The 24,201-nt window shown below is 44.8% G+C and overlaps 1 protein-coding gene across 1 annotated transcript in view; it reads right to left on the bottom strand.

Moving 5' to 3' along the window:
• The window catches only part of fmn2b (formin 2b), a 596,705-nt gene that overhangs the window by 223,818 nt on the left and 348,686 nt on the right, over positions 1-24,201 (bottom strand). Inside the window, exon 10 of the mRNA XM_070890955.1 lies at positions 17,622-17,683. Coding sequence (XP_070747056.1) covers positions 17,622-17,683 — 62 coding nt within the window. The remainder of the gene's footprint in view (positions 1-17,621; positions 17,684-24,201) is intronic.

Below are 24,201 nucleotides of genomic sequence, written 5' to 3'. Positions count from 1 at the left end.
ATTCATGCTTATGGGGATTCTGTATGTATGGAAACCTCAACCATGAATGGGAATACCCCCCAAAAATACATGTACACATCAAATAAATTTTAAAAAACTATTACATATTTAAAATTAATTAAAATGGCATTTAATTCAATGAGTTCATGGCTGAACATGCAACTTCAGTACCCCATTCCTGCTTTCTCGCCATACCCCTTGATCCCCTTAGTATAAGGACGACATCTAACTCCTTTTTGAATATATTTAGTGAATTGGCCTCAACAACTTTCTGTGGTAGAGAATTCCACAGGTTCACCAGTCTCTGGGTGAAGAAGTTTCTCCTCATCTCGGTCCTAAATGGCTTACCCCTTATCCTCAGACTGTGACCCCTGGTTCTGGACTTCCCCAACATTCGGAACATTCTTCCTGCATCTAACCTGTCTTAAACCCGTCAGAATTTTAAACGTTTCTATGAGATCCCCTCTCATTCTTCTGAACTCCAGTGAATACAAGCCCAGTTGATCCAGTCTTTCTTGATATGTCAGTCCCGCCATCCCGGGAATCAGTCTGGTGAACCTTCGCTGCACTCCCTCAATAGCAAGAATGTCCTTCCTCAAGTTAGGAGACCAGAACTGTACACAATACTCCAGGTGTGGCCTCACCAAGGTCCTGTACAATTGTAGTAACACATCCTTGCCCCTGTACTCAAATCCCCTCGCTATGAAGGCCAACATGCCATTTGCTTTCTTAACCGTCTGGTGTACCTGCATACCAACCTTCAATGACTGATGTACCATGACACCCAGGTCTGGTTGCACCTCCCCTTTTCCTAATCTGTCACCATTCAGATAATAGTGTCTCTGTTTTTACCACCAAAGTGGATAACCTCACATTTATCCACATTATACTTCATCTGCCATGCATTTGCCCACTCACCTAACCTATCCAAGTCACTCTGCAGCCTCATAGCATTCTCCTCGCAGCTCACACTGCCACCCAACTTAGTGTCATCTGAAAATTTGGAGATACTACATTTAATCCCCTCTTCTAAATCATTAATATACAATGTAAACAGCTGGGGCCCCAGCACAGAACCTTGCGGTACCCCACTAGTCACTGCCTGCCATTCTGAAAAGTACCCATTTACTCCTAATCTTTGCTTCCTGTCTGCCAACCAATTCTCAATCCACATCAGCACACGACCCCCAATCCCATGTGCTTTAACTTTGCACATTAATCTCTTGTGTGGGACCTTGTCGAAAGCCTTCTGAAAGTTCAAATACACCACATCAACTGGTTCTCCCTTGTCCACGCTACTGGAAACATCCTCAAAAAATTCCTCAAAGAAGATTTGTCAAGCATGATTTCCCTTTCACAAATCCATGCTGACTTGGACTTATCATGTCACCTTTTTCCAAATGCGCTGCTATGACATCCTTAATAATTGATTCCATCATTTTACCCATTACCGATGTCAGGCTGACCGGTCTATAATTCCCTGTTTTCTCTCCCTCCTTTTTTAAAAAGTGGGGTTACATTGGCTACCCTCCACTCCATAGGAACTGATCCAGAGTCTATGAAATGTTGGAAAATGACTGTCAATGCATCCGCTATTTCCAAGGCCACCTCCTTAAGTACTCTGGGATGCAGACCATCAGGCCCTGGGGATTTATCGGCCTTCAATCCCATTAATTTCCCCAACACAATTTCCCGACTAATAAGGATTTCCCTCAGTTCTTACTAGACCCTCTGACCTCTTTTATATCCGTAAGGTGGTTTGTATCCTCTTTAGTGAATACTGAACCAAAGTACTTGTTCAATTGGTCTGCCACTTTTTTGTTCCCAGTTATGACATCCCCTGATTCTGACTGCAGGGGATCTACGTTTGTCTTTACTAACCTTTTTCTCTTTACATATCTATCGAAGCTTTTGCAGTCCATTTTAATGTTCCCTGCAAGCTTCCTCTCGTACTCTATTTTCCCTGCCCTAATCAAACTCTTTGTCCTCCTCTGCTGAGTTCTAAATTTCTCCCAGTCCCCGTGTTCGCTGCTATTTCTGGCCAATTTGTATGCCACTTCCTTGGCTTTAATACTATCCCTGATTTCCCTTGATAGCCACGGTTGAGCCACCTTCCCTTTTTTATTTTTACGCCAGACAGGGATGTACAATTGTTGTAGTTCATCCATGCGGTATCTAAATGTCTGCCATCCACTGTCAACCCCTTATTAAGGATGCCCTCCCCAACATCACTACTACTGTTTTGAGGTCTGCACACAACTCCCACTAGCGTTTCCTGCCCCTTGGTATTCCGCAGCTCCACCCATACCGATTCCACATCATCCAAGCTAATGTCTTTCATTACAATTGCCTAGGTTACGGACCTAGAGCTGGTAATTGGGATTAGACTGGATGACCTTTTGTTGGACGGCGCAGATATGATGGTAAGTACTACAGGGAATAGAATACGGCCAGGGTGATCTCCTGAACTAGTTTCGATCGCCTGGATGGGATCGGAGAGGAATTTTCCCAGATTTTTTTTCTCCCTAAATTGGTCTGGGTGTGTTTTTTTTAAATCTAGTTTTTGCCTCTCCCAGGAGATCACATGGCTCCGGTTGGGGTGGAGTGTAGATGTTTTTAGTATAAGGGATGTTGCAGTTGTGTGAGGCGGACTGGTTGGGCTGGATGCTCTTTGCCTTTCCGTCATTGTTCATAAGTTTATATGTAACCTTTAGGGCTGCTGACCAAGGGCTGTGCGACTCTGTCCGCCAACGCGGACACGATGGCTGAAATGGCCTCCTTCTGTGCTGTAAATTTCTATGTTTCTACACACCCATAGGGGCTGCAAATTAAGACCATCATTTTCAGCAGGCGCCACTAAATCGCAATAGGCCTGATTTTTCCTGGTCCTGGTTCAGGAGCACGAATGTTAATTGTTGCACCCCAATTGCCGCCCAGCAAAAAGAAATCACGCAGCATAAACCAGGAATCAAACATAAACCCTGGAATCTTACCACTGCACTTTTACCCACAAGAGCATCACTACCCATCTTTCTTTAAAATGGACTCCTCTGCGGGCATATTGTAACCCATACTGGAGCATGACGAAGAACAAACTCAACTTGCCTAATGAAAACAGACCAGTTCAAAATATTTAAAAAAGGATCAGTGCAATCTTGGAAAAAAAAGTTTGCAAACAAAATCACAAAATACGCTGTCAACATGTGTCATTAGCATATTACCACGTGACACTCTCTGCCAGTTGGGTATATGAACTGACACTAGTAAACTCAGGGGATTTCCAGGATCATTGAGTCCAAGTGGCCAGCATCATAGAGGCGGGGTGTAACACGTCAAGCTGGGAACCCAAAACAAAACTAAAAGTTCTATAGGAGCTGCAGTGCACACACGTTGGTCCAGAAATTGTGGTCAGAGGCTTTCCATGGGCATGTGCCTCCGACCTAAAAAATTCCTACGAATGTAGAAATCCCACGCTCCTCCTGGTGGTCCCGGAGGAGCGTGGGATTCCAGTGGGGAGGCCTTCTCTTCCTGCGCTGCGAAGCACGCTCCCATCCTCCAGGCTTCCACGCAGAAGGTGCAGTCACATGTGACTGCTCAGCCATGCAGGTATCTACAAGTTCTCATTGCAATTAATGAGAAAAGAAAACACTAAACACCATAGTAAAAAATAAAAAACACCTCAATTAAAATTAATTGAAATTAAAGTTAATAAATGCCTTAGAAAAATATATTTTTCCAATTTTTTTTTTTTTTAAAGTTTTGTAATTAGGGTTAAAAATAAACTTACCTTAGTGGGCAGGGTTTTAAAACAATAAAATGTGTTTTCTTAATTTAATTTTATTATATTTTTGTATGTTTTAAAACTCTCATGCCTTTAAAAGTAGGCTATGCGTCCGCTTTTATCAGGCGCAAGTGTTTTGAGGCCATTTGCTGGGCAAGATATGGGTAAATCCCGCAATCTTGCCTTTGCAAATGTCCTCGTTCCCGAGATGCGTTGGATCTATCAAGCTCCAGCTGGACAGATTGGAAAAGCCGGTTTTCAGCGCATGCACATTATGCGCTGAAAACCGGCTTTTGCGATGCCTTCCCTGGTCCGTAGACACCTAGTACAGACCCGGGAGGCCAGGATTGCCAGGCCAGTAAATAATACAATAAAATTACACTTGGATAACCAGGCATAAAAAATAGATATGCTGAAGTAGATTTTTCTTTATAAGGACAACTATTTTTATACTACCACTATCTATAGTAATATACACAAGCTTTCAAAACTAGAGGGACAACTTATTTTCATCTGTGGCTCTGAATCATTTGCTGGTCACGACACAACAACAACTCTCGTGTGAGCCATCAAATTGCTTTGTAAAAATCTGAAAAGTAGCAAGCTTAACAAAAATAGCATGACCACTATCAGTTTGTAGCCAACATAGAAAAGATCAAAAGCACTTGAAAGAGGAACATAACTTTGTGATCCATTTCAAATGGTTTAGACACAAACAGAATCCTCAGTCAAGTGATGTGAAGCGTGTGCAGCAGTACTTATGGAGGGGAAACATTACAAGCTGGATTCCTCCACGAGTGTGGCAATGTTCCCTCTCCCTGCAGTGCCAATCGGATTCAACTGCACTCAGGTTTCCCCATAAAGTCTCAAGGGGTGGGAGGGGTGGAGCACAATTCAAAGAGCAGTCGCAGCCTACAGTATTATTCCTTTCATATGGTCAGTGCTTGCAAAACAAGTTCCAAGAAATGTATCCACTAGTAAACCATTGCTTCACTTACAGGCACTACAGATAGCAGCAATAGCATGACCCCAGTAGAAAAAAAAGTCACATTAACAAGCAAGATTTGGCCATAATACAGTAGCACCTGGCTCCAAATACCTGGCACAGATTGGAATTTGAACTAATTCACTCTTTCCAAATAGAAGGGCAAGTTAAAGTCAAGCCTTTGATTATCTTTTGCCAACAAATATCAGCATATATTTATAACAGTTAAATATCGATTTGCATACTCACCAACTTCCTCGCTACCATAAAGCAATCGACATTAAAAACACATCCTGAATATTTGCAATAAAAGACCACAGCTCACACATTCCAGCAAAACAAAAATGTAATTCCTTACCTCCTAGCTGCCCTGAAGAATATATTGCTCCATTTTTAAAATGTTAACCTATGCAGTATTTTAACAACTCCCAAAACATTCCATCTAATCAAAAGTGCATACACTAGACAGCCTTTATTTTTCTACTTGTTAAAAAATACAATTTCCCTCAACTCTAATTGTACCCAAAACAAAGTGTTACTCATCAAAGATAACAGCAAGATAGATTTTTTAAATTAATTCACGGAATGTGGGCATCGCTGGAAAGACTAGCATTTATTGCCCATCCCCAATTGGCGTTGTGGCTTGCCAGGCCATTTCAGAGGGCAGTTGAGTCAACCACATTATTATGGGTCAGGAATTACATATAGGCCAGACTTGGTAAGGACGGCTGATTTCCTTCCTGTTATGTATTTAACCCCTTGTATCCTTGTAACCTGCATCACACCTGTCCACCACTGGGCCTAGCTTTTGGAATCCCAAGGAATCTCAGCATCCCTTGGGAGTACAATATATAAGCAGGTCACCCACGAGGCGCCTGCACTCTGGAACTACAATAAAGGAGCCAAGGTCACACTTGCTCATTACACACAGTACTCAGTCTGACCATTTATTATGAGTACAACAATTGGCGATGACGTAACAAACCGCGCGAAAATGCAACGAACAGTCGGCACCCTGGAGAAGTTCTCGGAGGGGGATGATTGGGAGGTCTTCGTGGAGAGACTCGACCAACACTTCGTAGCCAATGAGCTGGAAGGGAAAGAGAACGTGACCAAACGAAGGGCGATTCTGTGGGGCCACTACCTATGACCTCATGAAGAATTTCCTGGCCCCGACTAAACCAACAGATAAATCCTCCGAAAAACTGTGTACGCTGGTCCGGGAGTACCTAAATCCTAAGGAAATCGTTTTGATGGCAAGATATCGGTTCTACACGTGTCAATGATCGGAGGGCCAGGAAGTGGTGAGCTATGTCGCCGAACTAAGGCGCCTTGCAAGGCATTGAGAGTTTGAGGGATTTCTAGAACAAATGCTCAAAGATTTTTTTGTACTGGGCAGCGGACATGAGACAATCCTGTGCAAACTGTTGACTGTAGAAACTCCGAATCTGAGTAAAGCCATAACGATAGCCCAGGCATTTATGTCCACCAGCGACAACACCAAGCAGATTTCGCAGAATGAAGAAGTTTCAGCCAGTACTGTGCATAAAGTAACGTCGGTTTTGAGCAGAAATGTACAGGGCAGAATGTACATGTTGGCTGCTGTGGCCTGACCTCAATTGACCCAGAGTCCGCCATCATCTGTTAATGCAAGGCAGTTAACACCCCGTTGGTGCTGCGGGGGTATCATCGGCCCCATCAATGCCGCTTTAAGCACTATGCGTGCAATGGCTACAGAACAATGGGACACCTCCAACAAATATGCAGGCGAGCTGCAAATCCTGCAAACCACCACATTGCAGAGGAAGATCAGTCCACGGTGGATCAGACAATATTGGAAACTCGTACGGAGGAGGCAGAGGTGTATGAGGTACATATGTTCACGGCGAAATGCCCACCAATAATGTTGAAAGTTGAACTGAACGGTATTCCACTGCCTATGGAGCTGGACACGGGGGCAAGTCAGTCCATAATGAGTAAAACGGCCTTCGACAGGCTGTCGGGGAAGAAGGCACACAGGCCCAAGCTCAGCCCCATTCACACGAAGTTAAGAACTTATACAAAGGAACTAATACCGGTAATTGGCAGTGCTGAAGTCAAAGTCTCCTATGATGGAGCAGTACACGAACTCCCACTATGGATTGTGCCCCAGGGGATGGCCCCACATTATTTGGCAGAAGCTGGTTGGGGAAAATCCATTGGAACTGGGACGACATCCGAGCGCTTTAGTCAGTTGACGACACCGCATGTACTCAGGTTCTAAGCAAGTTCCCATTGTTATTTGAGCCAGGCATTAGAAGTTTCTCGGGGGCAAAAGTGCAGATCCATTTGGTTCCTGGTACACGACCCATCCACCACAAGGCTCGGGCGGTACCGTGCATGATGCGTGAAAAAGTGGAAATCAAGCTGGACAGGCTGCAACGCGAGGGCATCATCGCGCAGGGGGAGTTCCAACGACTGGGCCAGTTCGATTGTTCCGATACTCAAGGAGGGTGGTACAGTTAGAATTTGCGGTGACTATAAAGTAACAATTAACCGTTTTTCGTTGCAGGACCAATACCCGCTACCCAAGGCAGACGACCTATTTGTGACCCTGGCTGGAGGAAAGACATTCACCAAGCTGGACCTGACCTCGGCCTACATGACACAGGAGCTGGAGGAGTCTTCGAAAGGCCTCACCTGCATCAATACGCACAAAGGTCTATTTATTTACAACCGATGCCCGTTCGGGATTCGGTCGGCTGCAGCGACCTTCCAGCGAAACATGGAAAGCCTGCTACAGTCGGTTCCTTGTACACTGGTCATCCAGGACGACATATTGGTTACAGGTTGGGACACCATGGAGCACCTGAAGAACCTGGAGGAGGTTCTCAGTCGGTTGGATCGCGTGGGGCTCAGGTTGAAATGCTCGGTGTGTTTTCCTGGCACAGGACGTCGAATTCTTAGGAAGAAGGATCGCAGCAGACGGCATCAGACCCACCGACACCAAGATGGAGGCCATCAAGAATGCGCCGCGACCACGGAACGTGACGGAGTTACGGGCGTTTCTGGGACTCCTTAACTGCTTCGGTAATTTCCTACCTGGGTTAAGCACCCTACTAGAACCACTACTGCGCAAGGGAGGCAACTGGGGTATGGTGGAATTCACAAGAGGCTACCTTTAAGAAAGCCAGAACTTTACTGTGTTCTTACAAACTGCTTGTCTTGTATAACCCATGTAAACGATTAGTGTTAGCTTGTGATGCGTCGTCATACAGAGTCGGTTGTGTGTTACAACAGGATAATGAATCGGGAATTTTACAACCGGTTGCGTATGCATCCAGGAGTTTGTCCAAGGCCGAAAGAGTCTACAGCATGGTTGAAAAAGAGGCTCTGGCGTGCATTTACGGGGTAAAGAAAATGCATCAGTACTTGTTTGGCCTCAAGTTCGACTTGAAACAGACCACAAGCTTCTCATATCGCTATTCTCAGAGCAAAGGGATCAATACCAATGCCTCTGCCCGCATCCAAAGATGGGCGCTCACGCTGTCGGCATACAACTATGTAATTCGCTACAGACCGGACACAGAGAACTCAGCAGATACTCTCAGTCGGCTACCGTTGCCCACCACCGGGATAGAAACGGCACAGCCAGCGGACTTGCTTATGGTCATGTAGGCATTCGAGAACAAGAAATCCCCTGTTACGGCCCACCAGATCAGGACCTGGACCAGCCAGGATCCTTTACTGGTCCTGGTAAAAAAAACTGTTTTCTCCATGGAAGCTGGTTCAGTGTCCCAGTGAAGATGCAGGAAGCGATTAAGCCATTCCACAGACGCAAAGGTGAGCTGTCCCTGCAGGCGGACTGTCTCTTGTGGGGCAATCGTGTGGTCTTGCCCAAGAAAGGCAGACACATTTATTGGGGAACTAAACAGCACCCACCCGGGCATTGTGATGATGAAAGCCATAGCCAGATCCCATGTGTGGTGGCCAGGCATCAACTCAGATTTAGAATCATGTGTACGCCAGTGCAATGCTTGCTCTCAGTTGAGCAATGCACCCAGAGAGGCACCGCTAAGTTTATGGTCCTGGCCATCCAAACTGTGGTCGAGGATGCATGTAGACTATGCAGGTCCATTCCTAGGCAAAATGTTTTTGGTTGTCGTGGATGCTTACTCAAAATGGATTGAACGTGCAATAATGTCTGGAAGCACGTCCACGGCTACCATTGAAAGTCTAAGAGCTCGGTTTGCCACGCACGGCCTGCCCGATGTCCTAGATTGTGACAATGGCCCGTGCTTCACAAGTGCTGAATTCAAAGAGTTCATGACCCGCAATGGGGTCAAACATGGCACATCTGCGCCATTCAAGCCTGCATCCAACGGCCAGGCAGAACGGGCAGTCCAGACCATCAAGCATGCTTGAAAAGAGTGTCGGAAGACTCCCTGCAGACCCGGTTGTCCCGAGTACTGCTCAGCTACCGCACCAGACCTCTAACTCTCAGGGATTTCCCCCAGCCGAGCTGCTCATGAAAAGGGCGTTTAAACCAAGGCTCTCTCTGGTCCACCCCGATCTACATGATCATGTGGAGGACAAGCGGCATCAACAGAGTGTGTACCATGACCGTGTAAACTTGTCACACGATAGAGATCATCGATCCTGTGTTTGTCCCAAATGGCTTGCTGGCACGGTCACAGCCAAAGAAGGGAATAGGGTGTTTCAGGTCAAACTGACCAATGGACAAACGCACAGAAAACACTTGGACCAAATTAAACTTCGGTTCACCGACAGCTACGTACAACCCGAAGAAGACACCACCAACTTTGACTTTCCAACACACACACACACACACACACACACAAAGTGGCAACTAGCATCAAAGTTGACCACGGAACAGACCTCATCATCCCCAGCAGCCCGGCAAGGCCGGCTGCCCAACAGCCCAATGAAGAACTGACCAACCCAACCACACCAATATTTGTACCGAGACGATCGACAAGGGAGTGCAGAGCCCCAGATCGTCTCACCTTGTAAATAAGTGTATTGTTGACTTCACGGGGGAGTGATGTTATGTAGTTAACCCCTTGTATCCTGCATCACACCTGTCCACCAGAGGGCCTACCTGTCGGAGTCCCAAGGGATCCCAGCATCCCTTGGGAGTACAGTATATAAGCAGGTCACCCACGAGGTACCTGCACTCTGGAACTACAATAAAGGAGCTAAGGTCACAACTTGCTCATTACACACAGTACTCAGTCTGACCATTTATTGAGTACAACACTTCCCACAACAACATTAGTGAACCAGATAGGTTTTTAATCATAATCTGGTAGTTTCATGTGGCTGAAGTTTCCCCAGGAGTTGCTCCTTTTTTTTGAGCAACTTGATTTTTATGGATTATCTTTTTAGTTGGAATTCTGGCCATTTAATTTGCACCAGTGTAAATGAGTTAGTTCGGTTTTTTTTAAGTTCAGCTTTTTTTTCCCAAAAGGGGGCGTTCCCAGCCACTTAGCCCGGTTTTAGGTATTTGGCCAGCAAATAGTTGCTCCAAACTAACTTAGGCCAGCGTACGTTGCCAATTCTGTCCACACTGAAAAACCTTACCTAGAGTTAAGGGATCCGTGCAAGTAACTACATTTAAAGCACCAAGCACAAAACAAAGCACAAAAAGTAATAAGCAATTAATTAACAAATAAAAAAATAGAAGGAACCCTGAACCTAAAGCACCAAGACCAAAGTAATAAGCAACCAATCAATAACAAATAAAAATAGAAGTCCGATGAGGGAGACCATTCGGCCAGGGCTGGGGGGGGGGGGGGGGGGGTGGGAGGGGAAGAGGAGGTTGGGGGGGGGGGGGGGTGAAGAGGAGAGGGGAGGGTAGGAGAGGAGGGGGGAGGGAGAAAGAGAGGAGGGGAGAAAGGGGGGAGGAGGAGAGGATGTGGGGGGGAGGGGGGGGAAGAGGAGAGGGGGGGGAAGAGGAGAGGAGGGGGGGGGGAGAGGAGAGATGGGAGGATGGGGGGGGGGGAAAAGAGAGAAGAGAGAGAGAGGGGGTTGGGGGGAGATGGAAGTACCCTCTTGATCAAATGGTACAAATCCTCTGGAAGGTCTGGAGCCAGCCCCTTGGACTTCAGTATCCGGAGGATCTTGTTCGCTTGAGATACAGTGGATGTTCCCTCCGCTCAGGCGCATCTGTTCCTGCTATCGGGACCGCTTACTGGGCTGCCTGCATGTCGCAGTTACTCCTGTCCTCGCTCACAGAGGGCCTGGCTTCACGTTTGGGGCACTGATCTTGGAGGACTTTGGTGATGACCACTTGCCGATGACAATGGTCCACAAACCCCTTCAGAGTCCTGTAAGAGTTTGGCACGTCTAGACTGATGTCCGGCATGGCATCAAACACCCGCATGAATCCCTGGTTCATCTGGTTGAGATTTACAAACCCAGACCCCAGAAACACTTCAGGAGTTTTACAATCAGGTCAGAGTTGACACAGCCTGCAGAGCACACACTGGCCGCCAACGAGGGAACCCATTTGGCCAGGGCTAGGGGCGCGTGCTTCGGGCCCCTCCCAGACAGCCTGCAGCACGTGTTTGCAGAATCGGCCTGCCAGGAGCTACTGCACATGCACGCAGACTCTAGCACTGTTTTCAGCGCGGAGACCTGGCTCCACCCACCATGCATTCCGATGCGCTGCACCACAGGCCACAGGACTGGAACCAACGGGGAGAATACGGAGGTAAGAAATCGGCGCTGTTTCTGTTCTACAAAGTCGGCGCACCTCAGAAGGGCAAACTTGGGCCCGTGGTCACCATTACTGATACTAGCTTTTTATTCCAGATTTATTTAATTCATTAAATTTTAATTCCCCAGCTGCCATGGTGGGATTTGAACACTTGTCCCCGGATTATTAGTTCAGGCCGCATGCATATAATGCAGCTAGTTATAGTTCCTATCATTTGATATCTCTGCACAAGCAGCAAAATGTTCAACAAACACTCCTGTATTTAATGTGTCGCAGTACATTTATCAATAGTCAAGATCCCACCTTTGGATCCATACAAAAACAGTGCTTTATTGCAAAGGTGCAAACCTGCCAACTGGCAATTTATAATGCTTTGGCCATTGACCTCTCAAACACATACACCTTGGGAACTATTCAAACATAACTTTTACTTGTGGGACATGGAGAATAGAGAGGAGGGAGAATAGAGGAAAAAAATGTATTGGCCCAACCATCTTTAGCTGCTTCATCAATGACCTTCCCTCCATCATAAGGTCAGAAGTGGGGATGTTCACTGATGACTGCAGAGTGTTCAGTGCCATTCGCAATTCCTCAGATAATGGAGCAGTCCATGCCCGCATGCAGCAAGATCTGGTCAACTTTCAGGCTTGGGCTGGTAAGTGGCACGCAACATTTGTGCCATACAATGACTATCAACAAGCGAGAGTCTAACCACCGCCCTTTGACATTCAACGGCATTACTATCGCCAAAACCCCAGCCATCAACATCCTGGGGGTCACCATTGACCAGAAACTTAGCTGGACCAGCCGCATAAATACCATGGCAACAAAGTTAGAGGCTAGGTATTCTGTGGCGAGTGTCTCACCTCCTGAGTCCCCAAAGTCTTTCCATCATCTACAAGACACAAGTCAGAATTGTGATGGAATACTCTCCACTTTATGGTTGAGTGCAGCTCCAACAACGCTCAAGAAGCTCGACACCATCCAGGACAAAGAAGCCCGCTTGATTGGCACCCCATCCACTACTTTAAACATTCACTCCCTCCACCACCGGCCTACCGTGGCTGCAGTCTGTACCATCTGCAAGATGTACTGCAGCAACTCGCCTTTGGCTTCTTTGGCAGCACCTCCCAAACCCACGATCTCTACCACCTAGAAGGACATGGGCAGCAAGTGCATGGGAGCACCACCACCTCCAAGTTACAAACGATCCTGACTTGGAAGTATATCGCCATTCCTTCATCATCGCTGGGTCAAAATCCTGGAACTCTCTCCCTAGCAGCACTGTGGGAATACCTTCACCACACAAACTGCAGAGGTTCAAGGCAGCGGCTCACCAACACCTTCTCAAGGGCAATAAATGCTGGCATTGCCAGCGACGCCCACATGAACAAACAAAAAACAATATTGGTTGTAGGTGCATCGGTAATGTATCAGCATTATCTTTATGATCTTCTCCAACCACTAGGTTCCTTTCCTTTGGAACTACTTCCCTAGTTCCCTCCACTTTGCCATTTCATTGTGCTTTTAAGAAGCTCAAAACCCTTGCGTTGACCATGCCAGCTCCTTTTTCCGCTCCTGCTTGATATTCAATGTTCTCCCTTTTCAATGTAAAACATTCTGAAACATATTCCTGTACATGAGCATTTTAGGAATTCAAGTCGGTGTTATTTTATATATTCGAGCAGCTAGTTTTTAAAATCAGTCATAAAACACCTTTACAATAGTATGTTGGTACAGAAGAGACAGGGAGCTATTTTATTTTTACAAGTGCTAGAAACCAGAACCATTAACACTCAGTGTCTATAATGATGGTTCGCGGTGCATTTCTGCTAACCTACTTTAAAAACTGCCAAAACGGCCATCTCAGATTCTCCCAATTGAAGGGAACATGTGTGGCTACAGTCTTGCCCCACGTGATGAAAATCCAATCAAAGACTGGTTATCACTTGTTGGGGGGGTGGAATCCACACTTCAAAAGTCTAAATTAAACCCAACATATTTGGAAATAAGTTTTCTGTTGAATTTAAGATGGGGGGGGGGGGGGGGCGGAATTAAAAGCACAAAATACTATTAAAAGTTTAAACAGGCTCACACTGATGGAATGTAGACAACTCTCAGTCTGTTTCATGTTCTATCAATTGCAGACCCGACTGCCAGAAATAACTTTCTACTGTCATTTGATGGTTTGAGGTTTGCATCACTTGAGGCATAAATATCAAACTAAGAAACAACTAGGACTAGAGGCCTCTGAAGATGGTCCTTCTCTGCTCAGGGCCTTACTGCCCTAACTCATTATAATGGTGAATCACTTTAGGAGACAAGAAGATTGCTGCAGCCTCTTTCGGTCAGTCTCCACAGACTCTGGGAGATGCTCTGGGAAAACAAGCGTTCGGATAAAGATTAGGATTAGATTAAGGAACATGCCAGGTGTCCTCGGTTGTGTAATTTAGAGATAGGCAAATTAAATAGTCTGAGCAAAGAATCGAAGAAGCATCTTCAACCACATTCTCTCTATTGCAACCAAATAATATCCATCTTGGGGAGGGGGGTGAGGAAGAGATGAAAGATAGCATCTATAAACACACAGCCAATATGAAAATGGCATAAAACTGAAATATTTGCTATGCAAATGTAATTGCTGCTTCTCTAACATTGTTGGGAGTGTGACCTTTTAGTCATCGTTCTGTTTGATTTTAGCAGAATTTCAGAAAGACGTGCGTGCGTGTGCGTGTTTTTTTAATAAAGTGATTACAACATGGAACTCTACAGATCACCGTGACAACCGTGACTGGATTGCCAGAAAAATTCAAACATGTAAATGGCCGAGATACAAAATGGCATAACTTCGTCTAAATTCCACATCCATTTTTGCACCTGATTACCATTGCATGTCGAATACAGGAGTATTTAAATTATTGCAGGATGGCACAACATATTGCTGTTCCAATACGAACTAAGCTACTCACCTCAGTGGTGTCTTTTGTACCTTTATAAAGACCGACTCAAGAGCAGCAAAGCCCCAGATATCCTGCTCCCCCCACCCCCCGAGCTGGGGAATAGCATTCGACAAGACAATAATACAGAGGGCGAAGTAAAACATTCAGTGAATGCAATTTCCTCCAATAGCACCGGGTGCAGTTCAGGGCAAACTGCTCCCAAAAATACCTGGCGCTAATGATTCCAGGGCTGCCATTTAGGCACTGTCGGACTTAAGGGACAGGCTGGTTAGGTCAAGAAAAGGTGTTAGTTTTGGCTTTTTAAATAAAAAAAATGGTTTTGCTGTTTCAGGATTTGTTGCAGAATGGAGTTAAGTCTTTTCCACACCGATAGACATCGTAATCAGTACTGTGCTGCCTGCCCGCCCACCCCTTTTATTATCTGGAGGCAGACAAAGGGAAATTACCACAAACCCACTTGACAATGGCTGACACAACTCGTCTTGCCCTTTTGTGTGCCACTAACAATGGTTTCCTTACCACCGAATCCTTCTCATTGCAACTACTTCATCCCGCCGGGAATATAGAGGAACCGTGCAGTTGTACCAGCATGCTCCTCCTAATCTCGTACCATTATTCTCCATACCCACACTTGGCACCACAGTGCACACTACTGCTGCCACCCCAGCACTGGCACAACCGCACAAACTAACTTACAGGGGACAGAAGCTTTACATAAATGTGAAGATCACTGACATGATGCATTAATTTATGGACCTACTATTCATTATAAAGGTGCCCAGGTAAAAATCTTGCTCATTTCCAAAAAAAAATTCTGCACTCTCATGGGACTTTAACTGTGCCTGCCCCTTTAATGGTGCTGGTGCCTTTAAGACCATTTCCTGCCTTCATGCAGCCAATACAGTCACCAACTGACACGTCCTTTATTTTAATTGCACCCAAATGTAAGTTTAGAAAACCTGGGAGGCCTCTGCACTAATTGTTCACGGACAGTGCTGGGAAATGTCCGTTAAAAATAGATCAGAAAGATCATTTGGCCCATCTTAGTGCAGTTACCGAAAAGAAAATTATAAATCCCCGCTCAACTGTCTCTTAAATGTATCAAAGTTTGTGTCTCCATCACTTAGCCTGGAAGTGCTTTACAAGTGTTAACTATTCTGTGTGAAGGACTTACTGACGTGTCCTAAATCTGCCTTTCACCAGTTTGTACTGTGCTCCATCATACTACATTCATATTGTAGCTTGAAGCAGCATTCAAATGTACTTTTTTTTTTTAAATAAGCATTGTGTACAACTAGAAGATCGCTCCTCAGTTGCCTCAAGAGTTTAAGGGAGAAAAGTTAGGGTTGTTTGGCCTGCCCAGGCACTGCATTGATTTTGGCTCCCACGAAATTCCGTGGGAGTTTAGCAGCGGCAGTAACCGGCAGCGTCCCGGGCTGCTGCGCCAGCGATGACAACGTCATCACCGTGCGCAGTGACCTATTTTCGCCCCGGAGCAAAAATTCAATAGTGCCCCATGAAACTGTCGCGGGTGATGCCAGCGACAGCTATGCGGGGTGCGTACTGGGCTATAGTCCGCTCACAAGCCGAAAATTAAAGGGGCAGTGTGGCTGTAAAAAAAAAAATGGCCGACTTACTGACTTACTACTTGTTTGTAGATCGCGGGATCCGTGCCATGATCTTGCAGCATGGCACATCGTTCCCTGGTGGTCCAGGCATGGCTTCCCCTTTCCCACCCGTAGAGTTGGCAGTTTGGCCCTCTCATTTAATGGGAGTCCCACCACATCGGGCTGGGACCTTCGCATGCCTTTATGACCGGTCCAGCCCCCAACTTGAATTGCAGCGCGAGAATTTGCACTGCAGGTCCTCTCGGGGGGTGGTAAGCCCAATATAGCTCGCGGGGCGAGACTTCAGCGCCTGGCGCTGGAGCTCCCACCTCGCGACTGTTCCGCCCCCAAACGGGCCAGTACCGAATGTTGCCCTGTAAGTTTCTCCAGGAAAGCTGGCTGGGGAAGTACACTATAAAAAAGTGTTCCGCGAAGTTACAAGATGATCATCCCTACTTTGATCCCGTAGGGAGCAGTGGTTTCTCGTTGTGTATGCGAATACACACAGTTAAGTCGCCCCCAAATATTTGGCCAAAGAATTCATTTTGCCTTCCATTATTGCAGGCAGATGAATAGTTTGTGCTATGAAATATGGAAATCAGAAATATTCAACAACTTTGACGCTTCCTGAAAGTTACTCATACGTAAACGTGCAATCATCTAGAAGGCCCTGTCGCAATCATTTTAGCTCAGCAATATGGGGAGCTGACCAGCAGTTGAAGCAGGTTTATTCTGGCAAGAAGTTAGGGCAAACATGTTTCTCTAGTGCCATGTTGCATTTTCATTTGTTTCTAAAAAGGCCCACAAGACAACTCAACAGATTCAGTTTTTAAAACTACATATATACTGAAATTTTATTCGATCCCAGTACATGTCAGTAGCAGTGAAATCCAATATTGTAATGTTCAATTGTGAAAGTTGCCACTGTAAAGAAATGTGCTCGGAGTTCAGGCACCTTTTCGTGCATTGAGCGATTTTTGAGGTCAGGAATAAATGCTCCCAATTTGGTCGGGAGTGCTGTGATGAATTAAACTCAAAAAATCTGTATAAAAATAGGTCAAGACTCAGTAAATGCTCAATCGTGCCCCTTAAATGAAGCGAGTCATATCTAAACCTCTTGCTTATTTCCACAGGCTACAAACATTAACCTTCTTGCATTCCATAAAGCTGAGCATACACATTTTAACTGTGACTTATTTCAGACAACCTCCTGCGTTAACCTTACATAACTGGACTCAATAAAAGCCTTGCAATTGGGGTTTTGCCACCAGACGGAGAATGAATACTGAGGTATAAAATGGCAAAATGTTATTGCTTTGAATTTCCTACAGCTATAGCATGAAGAATAGGCAAAGAGAATCAGATTACCTTAAATATAGGATTGTTTTGGAATGAAACAGTAGCTAAGCTACAAGACCGAATATGCAGCATCAGTGCATTGCAACATAAACTAACATGTGGCTTTGAGCATTGGGGTTAAATGCCCTGTTCCTGACTGCTTAGTTCTGAAAGCTTGTGTCTCTGTTGCTGTTGGGGTTTTTTTTGGTCCTTTAGTCCCAATACTTACATTCTCATACAAGGCTTGAAGGGTCTCCAGGTCAACCACAGAATTGTCCAAGTTCAGAACAGCTGTGAAAGGGACAAAAGAAAGAGTTGTCAAAATGATGACAAGTCAGTTGTGAAAGGTTAATAAAGCACAAAAGTGCTCAATGGCCGCGGAGGTGACCTGCTGGTCAGATTGACTTATGAGCTTTTGGCTGCGCTAATACTTGGAATTGTGCTGTGGCAAGACTTGCAAACCGGGCCGCCGGCAGAGCCAGGTGTCAACAGCCACAGCATTCCACCGCGCACACACACACAGAGCACCCCCCATTATCACAGCCAAAGCCAGAGATCAGAGGGATGCTTCAGACAAGGCTTCCCAGGCCTGACCGAATTATAAAAGCAACACCATAACAAAACGAGCTCATTCTCATCTCTGGTCAGTGTCAACCCCGAGACGCCTAATCCAGAACTGAATTAGCCAGTTAACTTCGAGACCTCGACAAGGGTCAAATCCTCCGCAGATAAATCTGACAGTTTTAGTGGAGATTTTGAATATTTCTTTTCCATTCCCACAAATTTCTATACGAGACACGATGGGAGGTCCGCACTTCTCACGGAATCTCACATTATTAATCCGATTGCAGTTTGCGCCTGTGGAAATCGGTAAGCAGACTTTCAATTAATTCAATTTGCTCATTGACAGCCAGCAACATCACCGCAATGCATACATTTATATGATTACGTGCAGCACAAACGCCATGCATCATGTGCAAGCTACATAGTGAACTGACACATGATCGACCCGTGACCTGCAGTGACAATACTTTATGGAAAAAAGCTTTTGTCTGTAATTTTCCCAGCGGCACTTTATATGTTTAATCACATAAAGTACACCAAACAGCCTGTCATTCTGAATGGTCTGCTCCGACACATTTCAGTTACAGCTGAGTTCCAGTCAAGCTTTCCACACAAAAGTTGCTGGTTTATTAGACGACTGAGTAATCAGCATTACTGCTGTGATCAGCTTTCATAGAGTTGTGAAAATCCCAGAACATTCACAATACCAATTGTAGTACCTGTACTGTATTAATTCCCCCCTCCACGCAGTTCTGCCTAAACGGTTACAGCTGCTGAAACTTTTGACAAAAAATGGTCAGCTTTTCTTTTTTCCCCCCACCTCCTCAACGCTCCTAAAGGCACTGGCTTCTGTTGGGCATAGTTCCGTGGACTCCAGTACCTTGTGCAAATGACAATTCTTCATGCATGAGCTTAGTGAGTCTCAGCAGATTGTTTAAACATGCTCCATATTCAACACTTCCCAGCAGTGGGCCATTAGATAGCAATCAGGTGCCGAACCCTGGCTGATAGCCCCCCTCCTTAACCTAGGGCACTGAAACCAATTGAAGCACAACTACCGCCATCCTGGCGGAGATCAGCTAACTAAGCACAGACCAGGCTTCGAATCGCTAACCTTCTGGGGCTCTCTGACCATGTTACATGCAGCTTTTACTCACTTGGGGAAAACTCCGTCATTTTAAGCTTAAACGTGCCTTCAAAACCCATTTGCCCTTTTGTCATGATTCGACAGTTAGCTTTCAGTTGACACATTGGGCCCTACTTCAGATTGTCTAATATAAAGTGACGGTTAATATAGATGAATACATATGCTGCACAGCTGTCAATATTGTCTCATTTGATCAACAACAACTTGTATTTATATAGCGCCTTTAATGTAGTGAAACATCTCAAGGTTCTTCACAAGAGTATTATGAGATTTTTTAAATTGCCACTGAGCGCAAAATGGGAAATTAGGGCAGGCTTGGTCAAAGAGGTAGGTTTTAAGGAGCGTCTTGAAAGAGGAAAGAGAGGTAGAGAGGCGGAGAGGTTTAGGCAGGGAGTTCCAGAGCTTTGGACCTCAGCAACAGAAGGCACGCCACCAATGGTTGAGCGATTATAATCAGGGATGCTCAAGAGGGCAGAATTAGCGGAGCGCAGACATCTCTGGGAGGGAGGTGGGGGCTGGAGGAGATTGAAATCGAGGCATTGCTTAACCGGGAGCCAATGTAGGTCAGTGAGCAGGACTTGGTGCGAGTTCGGACACAGGCAACCGATCCACAGTGTCTAACCATTGAATTAAAGTCCAGGCACAACTAATCAGATGTTATTTAAAAATATTCAAATTCTCAGAGCAATAACAAGGCACAAGACATCTGTTAAATGAATACGATATCACATGCCATTTACAAAGGACGGAAACAGGCAATGAAAAGAAGCAATTGCCATGATGTTTGTGTTTAAAAAAAAAACACATTTATCAAGTTTACCAAACCTAAAAATGATTTTTCAATATAAAACTTCATTACGAGCAAAAAGTGCAGGATTCTGGGATTATTATAGAATATATCACACTTAAATAGGTCGTGAAAGAGTGGATGCCCACTTTACTGGGGCAATTGGCATGAAAAGATATCCCTTCCTACATATTTACAGCCTGACCCATTTGTTTAATGGGTTGGTCAAACCCCATGTAATCGTGTAGGTGCAACGACTGCTGAGAGACTAGGCTCTGTTTGTGTACCAGTAACACACTCACGCCTTGCAGCTAATGAAAAGGCCGCTTCACTGAAAAACCATTAGGCCGACGACATCCTTGGGTGAGGATTGCAGAGAGAGAGAGAGAGAGAGAGAGAGAGAAATGCATCCAGGAGCTGTCACTGCCAAGAGGCTGGTGAGGTGTACTTCCTTGTCCCACTCAAAATTTGCACCAATTTGCTGAATGAATGATTCTCTGAATGAGGCCGAGAAAGAGGGTAGTGTCTAACCATTTCCAAACGGAGATTTTATTGTGCAGCATGTCCAGGCCAATACTTGGTCTGGACCCGCACATGGTACAAAGCCAATAGATTAATGGCATTTGATCCGTACAATGCTGAGGGGACCGGGTCTTGCTTGCTCATGTGCTGAACGCATAATTGTGTTGTGACTCTTGGCTGTACGACGAAGCCATTCCACAAAAAACAGCGTCAGAGTCGTCATTACTGAATGAAAGTCAAGCCTGTCCACGTTATCAATGTTATCAAGCATGGGTCCCATACAACCTTCTAGGATGGCTCCTGAAAGTGGATGTAGCGCATCAGTTACCAGTGCGAGGGGAGAGACTGGAGCTGCAGCCTGACAAAACAATTCATGTGACAACTAATAGGACAGCGAGTACTACACAGGAGACAAGCGTGCAGGAGGATTCAGTTGCATACGGCTCTATGAAGATGACTGCTGCCATCTGGAGTACACTTCACCAGTATTGCAGTGCCTTAGATCAAGACTCGACAAATGGGTGCATTCATTAGAGACACAATTCAGAAAAACTTAAATAAATCAGAGTCTTAAATAAAAATGTCACTGATGTTTATAAAGAGCTTTTTCCTTGAAAAAATAGTAGCCATAGGATTACACAGAGATCTCAAAAACATTTCAAAGGGAAACATAGCCTTCAAATATTAGCAGGCTTTAAGATACTGTTCTAATGCATATTTACTTTATCTTAAAGCTTGCCAAATTTAATATGCAGAAGTTTCACAAAAAGAATGCTAAGACATCTTAAAATATACATGCCGTAACATAAACTGCAATATAGAGTATGCTATCAGACCTCAATTAGAATCCTTCTATTTTAAGCTCCCACTTTAAAAATTCAGGTATTTTAATACCTAATAATTGCTGCTGTACAACAAATAAAATCATTTACTGTTATCTGCGAATTTACTGGATTAATATTCATGTGTGAAACATTAAACTCAAAGGAGTTGATTTTAACCCAGTTGCCCTGGTTGGAACTGTGTGGGCAGGGGGTTTGTGCCATGCTCACAAAGCTTTCCCCGCCCAAACCATTTTAACTTGCCCGACTTCAGGGCACAGGAAGCCCATCCAACCCAGAGGAGCTGGGACCTAATTTCAAAGGCAAAATTGTGTCCCAATGACACCATTTTAACCACCAGCCTAACTGAGGCCCACACAGTCCTGAACCCATCTCAAAAGATGGCGACAGCCTTGTTCCTGACCACAGGAGGCCAAGGTTTGAGAGGTTTTTTAACTTTTATTTTAAATATAGATTTCTTGTGAGCCAGGAGGAGCAGGAGTACTCCTTCTCGTGCCATACCACCACCTTGGGCCACCTTTGCCCTCTTCTCACCACTCCCCTGGAATCGTAGACTTTCCGACCCCATCCCTAAAACTGTACTTACTTTGTTCGGGACCATTTCTATAGGTCCCCGTGAGGTCTCACCCCCACAAACTTTGACTCCCCCACGCCGACAGTGACATCAGTTCTGAAAGGTCATCGACCTGAAAGGTTAACTCTGCTGCCCGACTTGCTGAGCGTTTTCCAGGATTCTCTGCTTTTATTTCAGATTTCCAGCTTACTTTTCTGACATCATTCCTGATGGCTTCAGGCGGGAGTCTCTCTCGCTCTCTCTCTCGTTTTGTTCCTGGTCAGAGGCAACCTGGAAGCTTTTGTGAGGCAGTCTCTCTCTGTATGACAAGTGACAGGAATGGCACATGTGCTGTCTAGAGCTCACAGTCCTTCATTCATGGTCAGGAGAGGAGTTAGAGGCACGAATGTTTACAAAAGTAGTTACTTATACACTTATGTGCAATTCAGATAAATACAAGTGCCCTTTAAAACCATCTTTCAAGATAGTTTACAGCATAATAAATTCCTGTCATGACATCACCACCTTTGTCATGAGCCAACCTCATTAGTTTGAGATATTTAAGTTAGTCCCTAAAATTGTAGAAGCTTTCACTATGCAGCCAATAATAGCCTTAAAGTGGAATCATTCAGTCCACTTCAAAGCAATCATGGGTCAAGGCAGCTTCACAGCACAAGAATTATGACCAACTTACTAAACCACTCACCTCATCGTAGATGAGAAAGGCTCTTTAAATTAAAACTTTTCAAATAGCAACATTCCCAATAAGTCAGCATTTACCACCAATTTTCCATTTCCGAGATCTAGGCTCAAATCCAGCCCAGACTAATAGGATTAAGGTCTCCATCTCGGATGGTCACGAGGATCCTGTGTGAATTGAATTTGGGAGGCCTGAAGCCCATTCCACACATTGGCATATTGGACACACTTGAGCACTTTATATCAGGAAGTGCTCGAAGCTGATATTGGAAGCAAACGAAACAATGTTCCATCCCACAGCACTGGCATGCTCACCTTAATGAGCATGAGCAGACACACAAAAAAAAATTATTAACCTGACTCTCTGCATCTTTGATTTTACTTCCAATGTTGAAGGCTATGAAAGTTGACAAAAAAGTTCTGCAAACTTTAAATGTACAAAAAGAAATGAAAGAAGTTGAAACTAGAAAGATGAACGTGAGCATTAGCAAAATAGCTGCATGGCAAACTAGCCACACAAACTAATTTTTCTTCTTTTATAACAATTATATTTTCAACAATTTACAAGGTGGTCCAGAGGGAAGAACAGAATGATCTGACTAGGTGGAGGGCAGGAGATGATTACATGATGGAAGTGATAATGGTGCAAGATAAAAGGAGGTAATAATGAGCAAAATAAAAGATGTACCCGAGTCCCGAAAGATGTGTAAAGAGTTACTGTGGAATAGCAGAGGGGGAAGGGGAGAATGGAAAATCTGGCACAGTGCAGAAACTCCAGTATGGTGGTCAGAAAAGACAGTGACCCCAGGGGTGCAGACTGCCTCATGGCCACATACCCACCAGAGATCCCGATCCCAAGCGTTGTTTTCCCTGGCTATGTTCTTCCTTATAAACTAACCATCCGACCACCTGTCACATCGCCCAATTCAGACAAAAGGTCACCAACTTGAAGAGTTAAACCTATCTCCCCACTGATACTTCCTGACCTGCTGAGTGTTTCCAGCATTTCCCGTTTTTAATTTCAGATTTCCAACATTCCAGCATTTTGCTTCCTGTTTTACATTTTTTCCAACAGGGTTTATTTATATGAACTACCACAATTAATGAACGCTTTCATCACATGCAAGACATTAAAGTGCATGGCAGTTTCAGGACAATGTCTTTTGAAATCATACAACAATAACTGATGTATTAATGCAGGTTGCAATTTGCTGTTGGGTAGATTAAAAAAAAATACTTCAATATCATTAGTTTGAAAATTCCTACTTCCAAGAAGAACACCGCAAACTATGCACAACGTCTCGGCAGCTCAAATAATCACACGTTTAGCTACAGCAAAAACAAGAGCTGCAGACTGAGCCACAATTAATGCTGCAATATATTCAGTGGCCTTCATTGTTAAAAAGGACTATAAGCTTCCATCATCTGTCTAACACGGTCAATACAAAGAAATACACATGAGAACAGCTCAGGACAATGGCAACAACCAACACCACATAAACCTGAAACGGTTAACAAGGCCTTCAGGCGCAAAAGGCTCAGTGTTGAAAAAAAAACAATAGTTGCTGAACTAAAGCAAGTGATACTGGAACAAAAATAAGCTTTGCCAAAAAGCCAAGTATAGAATTACAGAATCATTCATTTCAACACCTACACCTTGCCCTTATATAGTGCTCCTCGTAAAAGAAAATATAT

The sequence above is a fragment of the Pristiophorus japonicus genome, chromosome 9, assembly GCF_044704955.1.
Source record: "Pristiophorus japonicus isolate sPriJap1 chromosome 9, sPriJap1.hap1, whole genome shotgun sequence".
Classification (NCBI taxonomy): domain Eukaryota; kingdom Metazoa; phylum Chordata; class Chondrichthyes; family Pristiophoridae; genus Pristiophorus; species Pristiophorus japonicus.
Note: the sequence above shows the minus strand (reverse complement) of the source record. Positions and strands in the feature narration are given on the sequence as shown.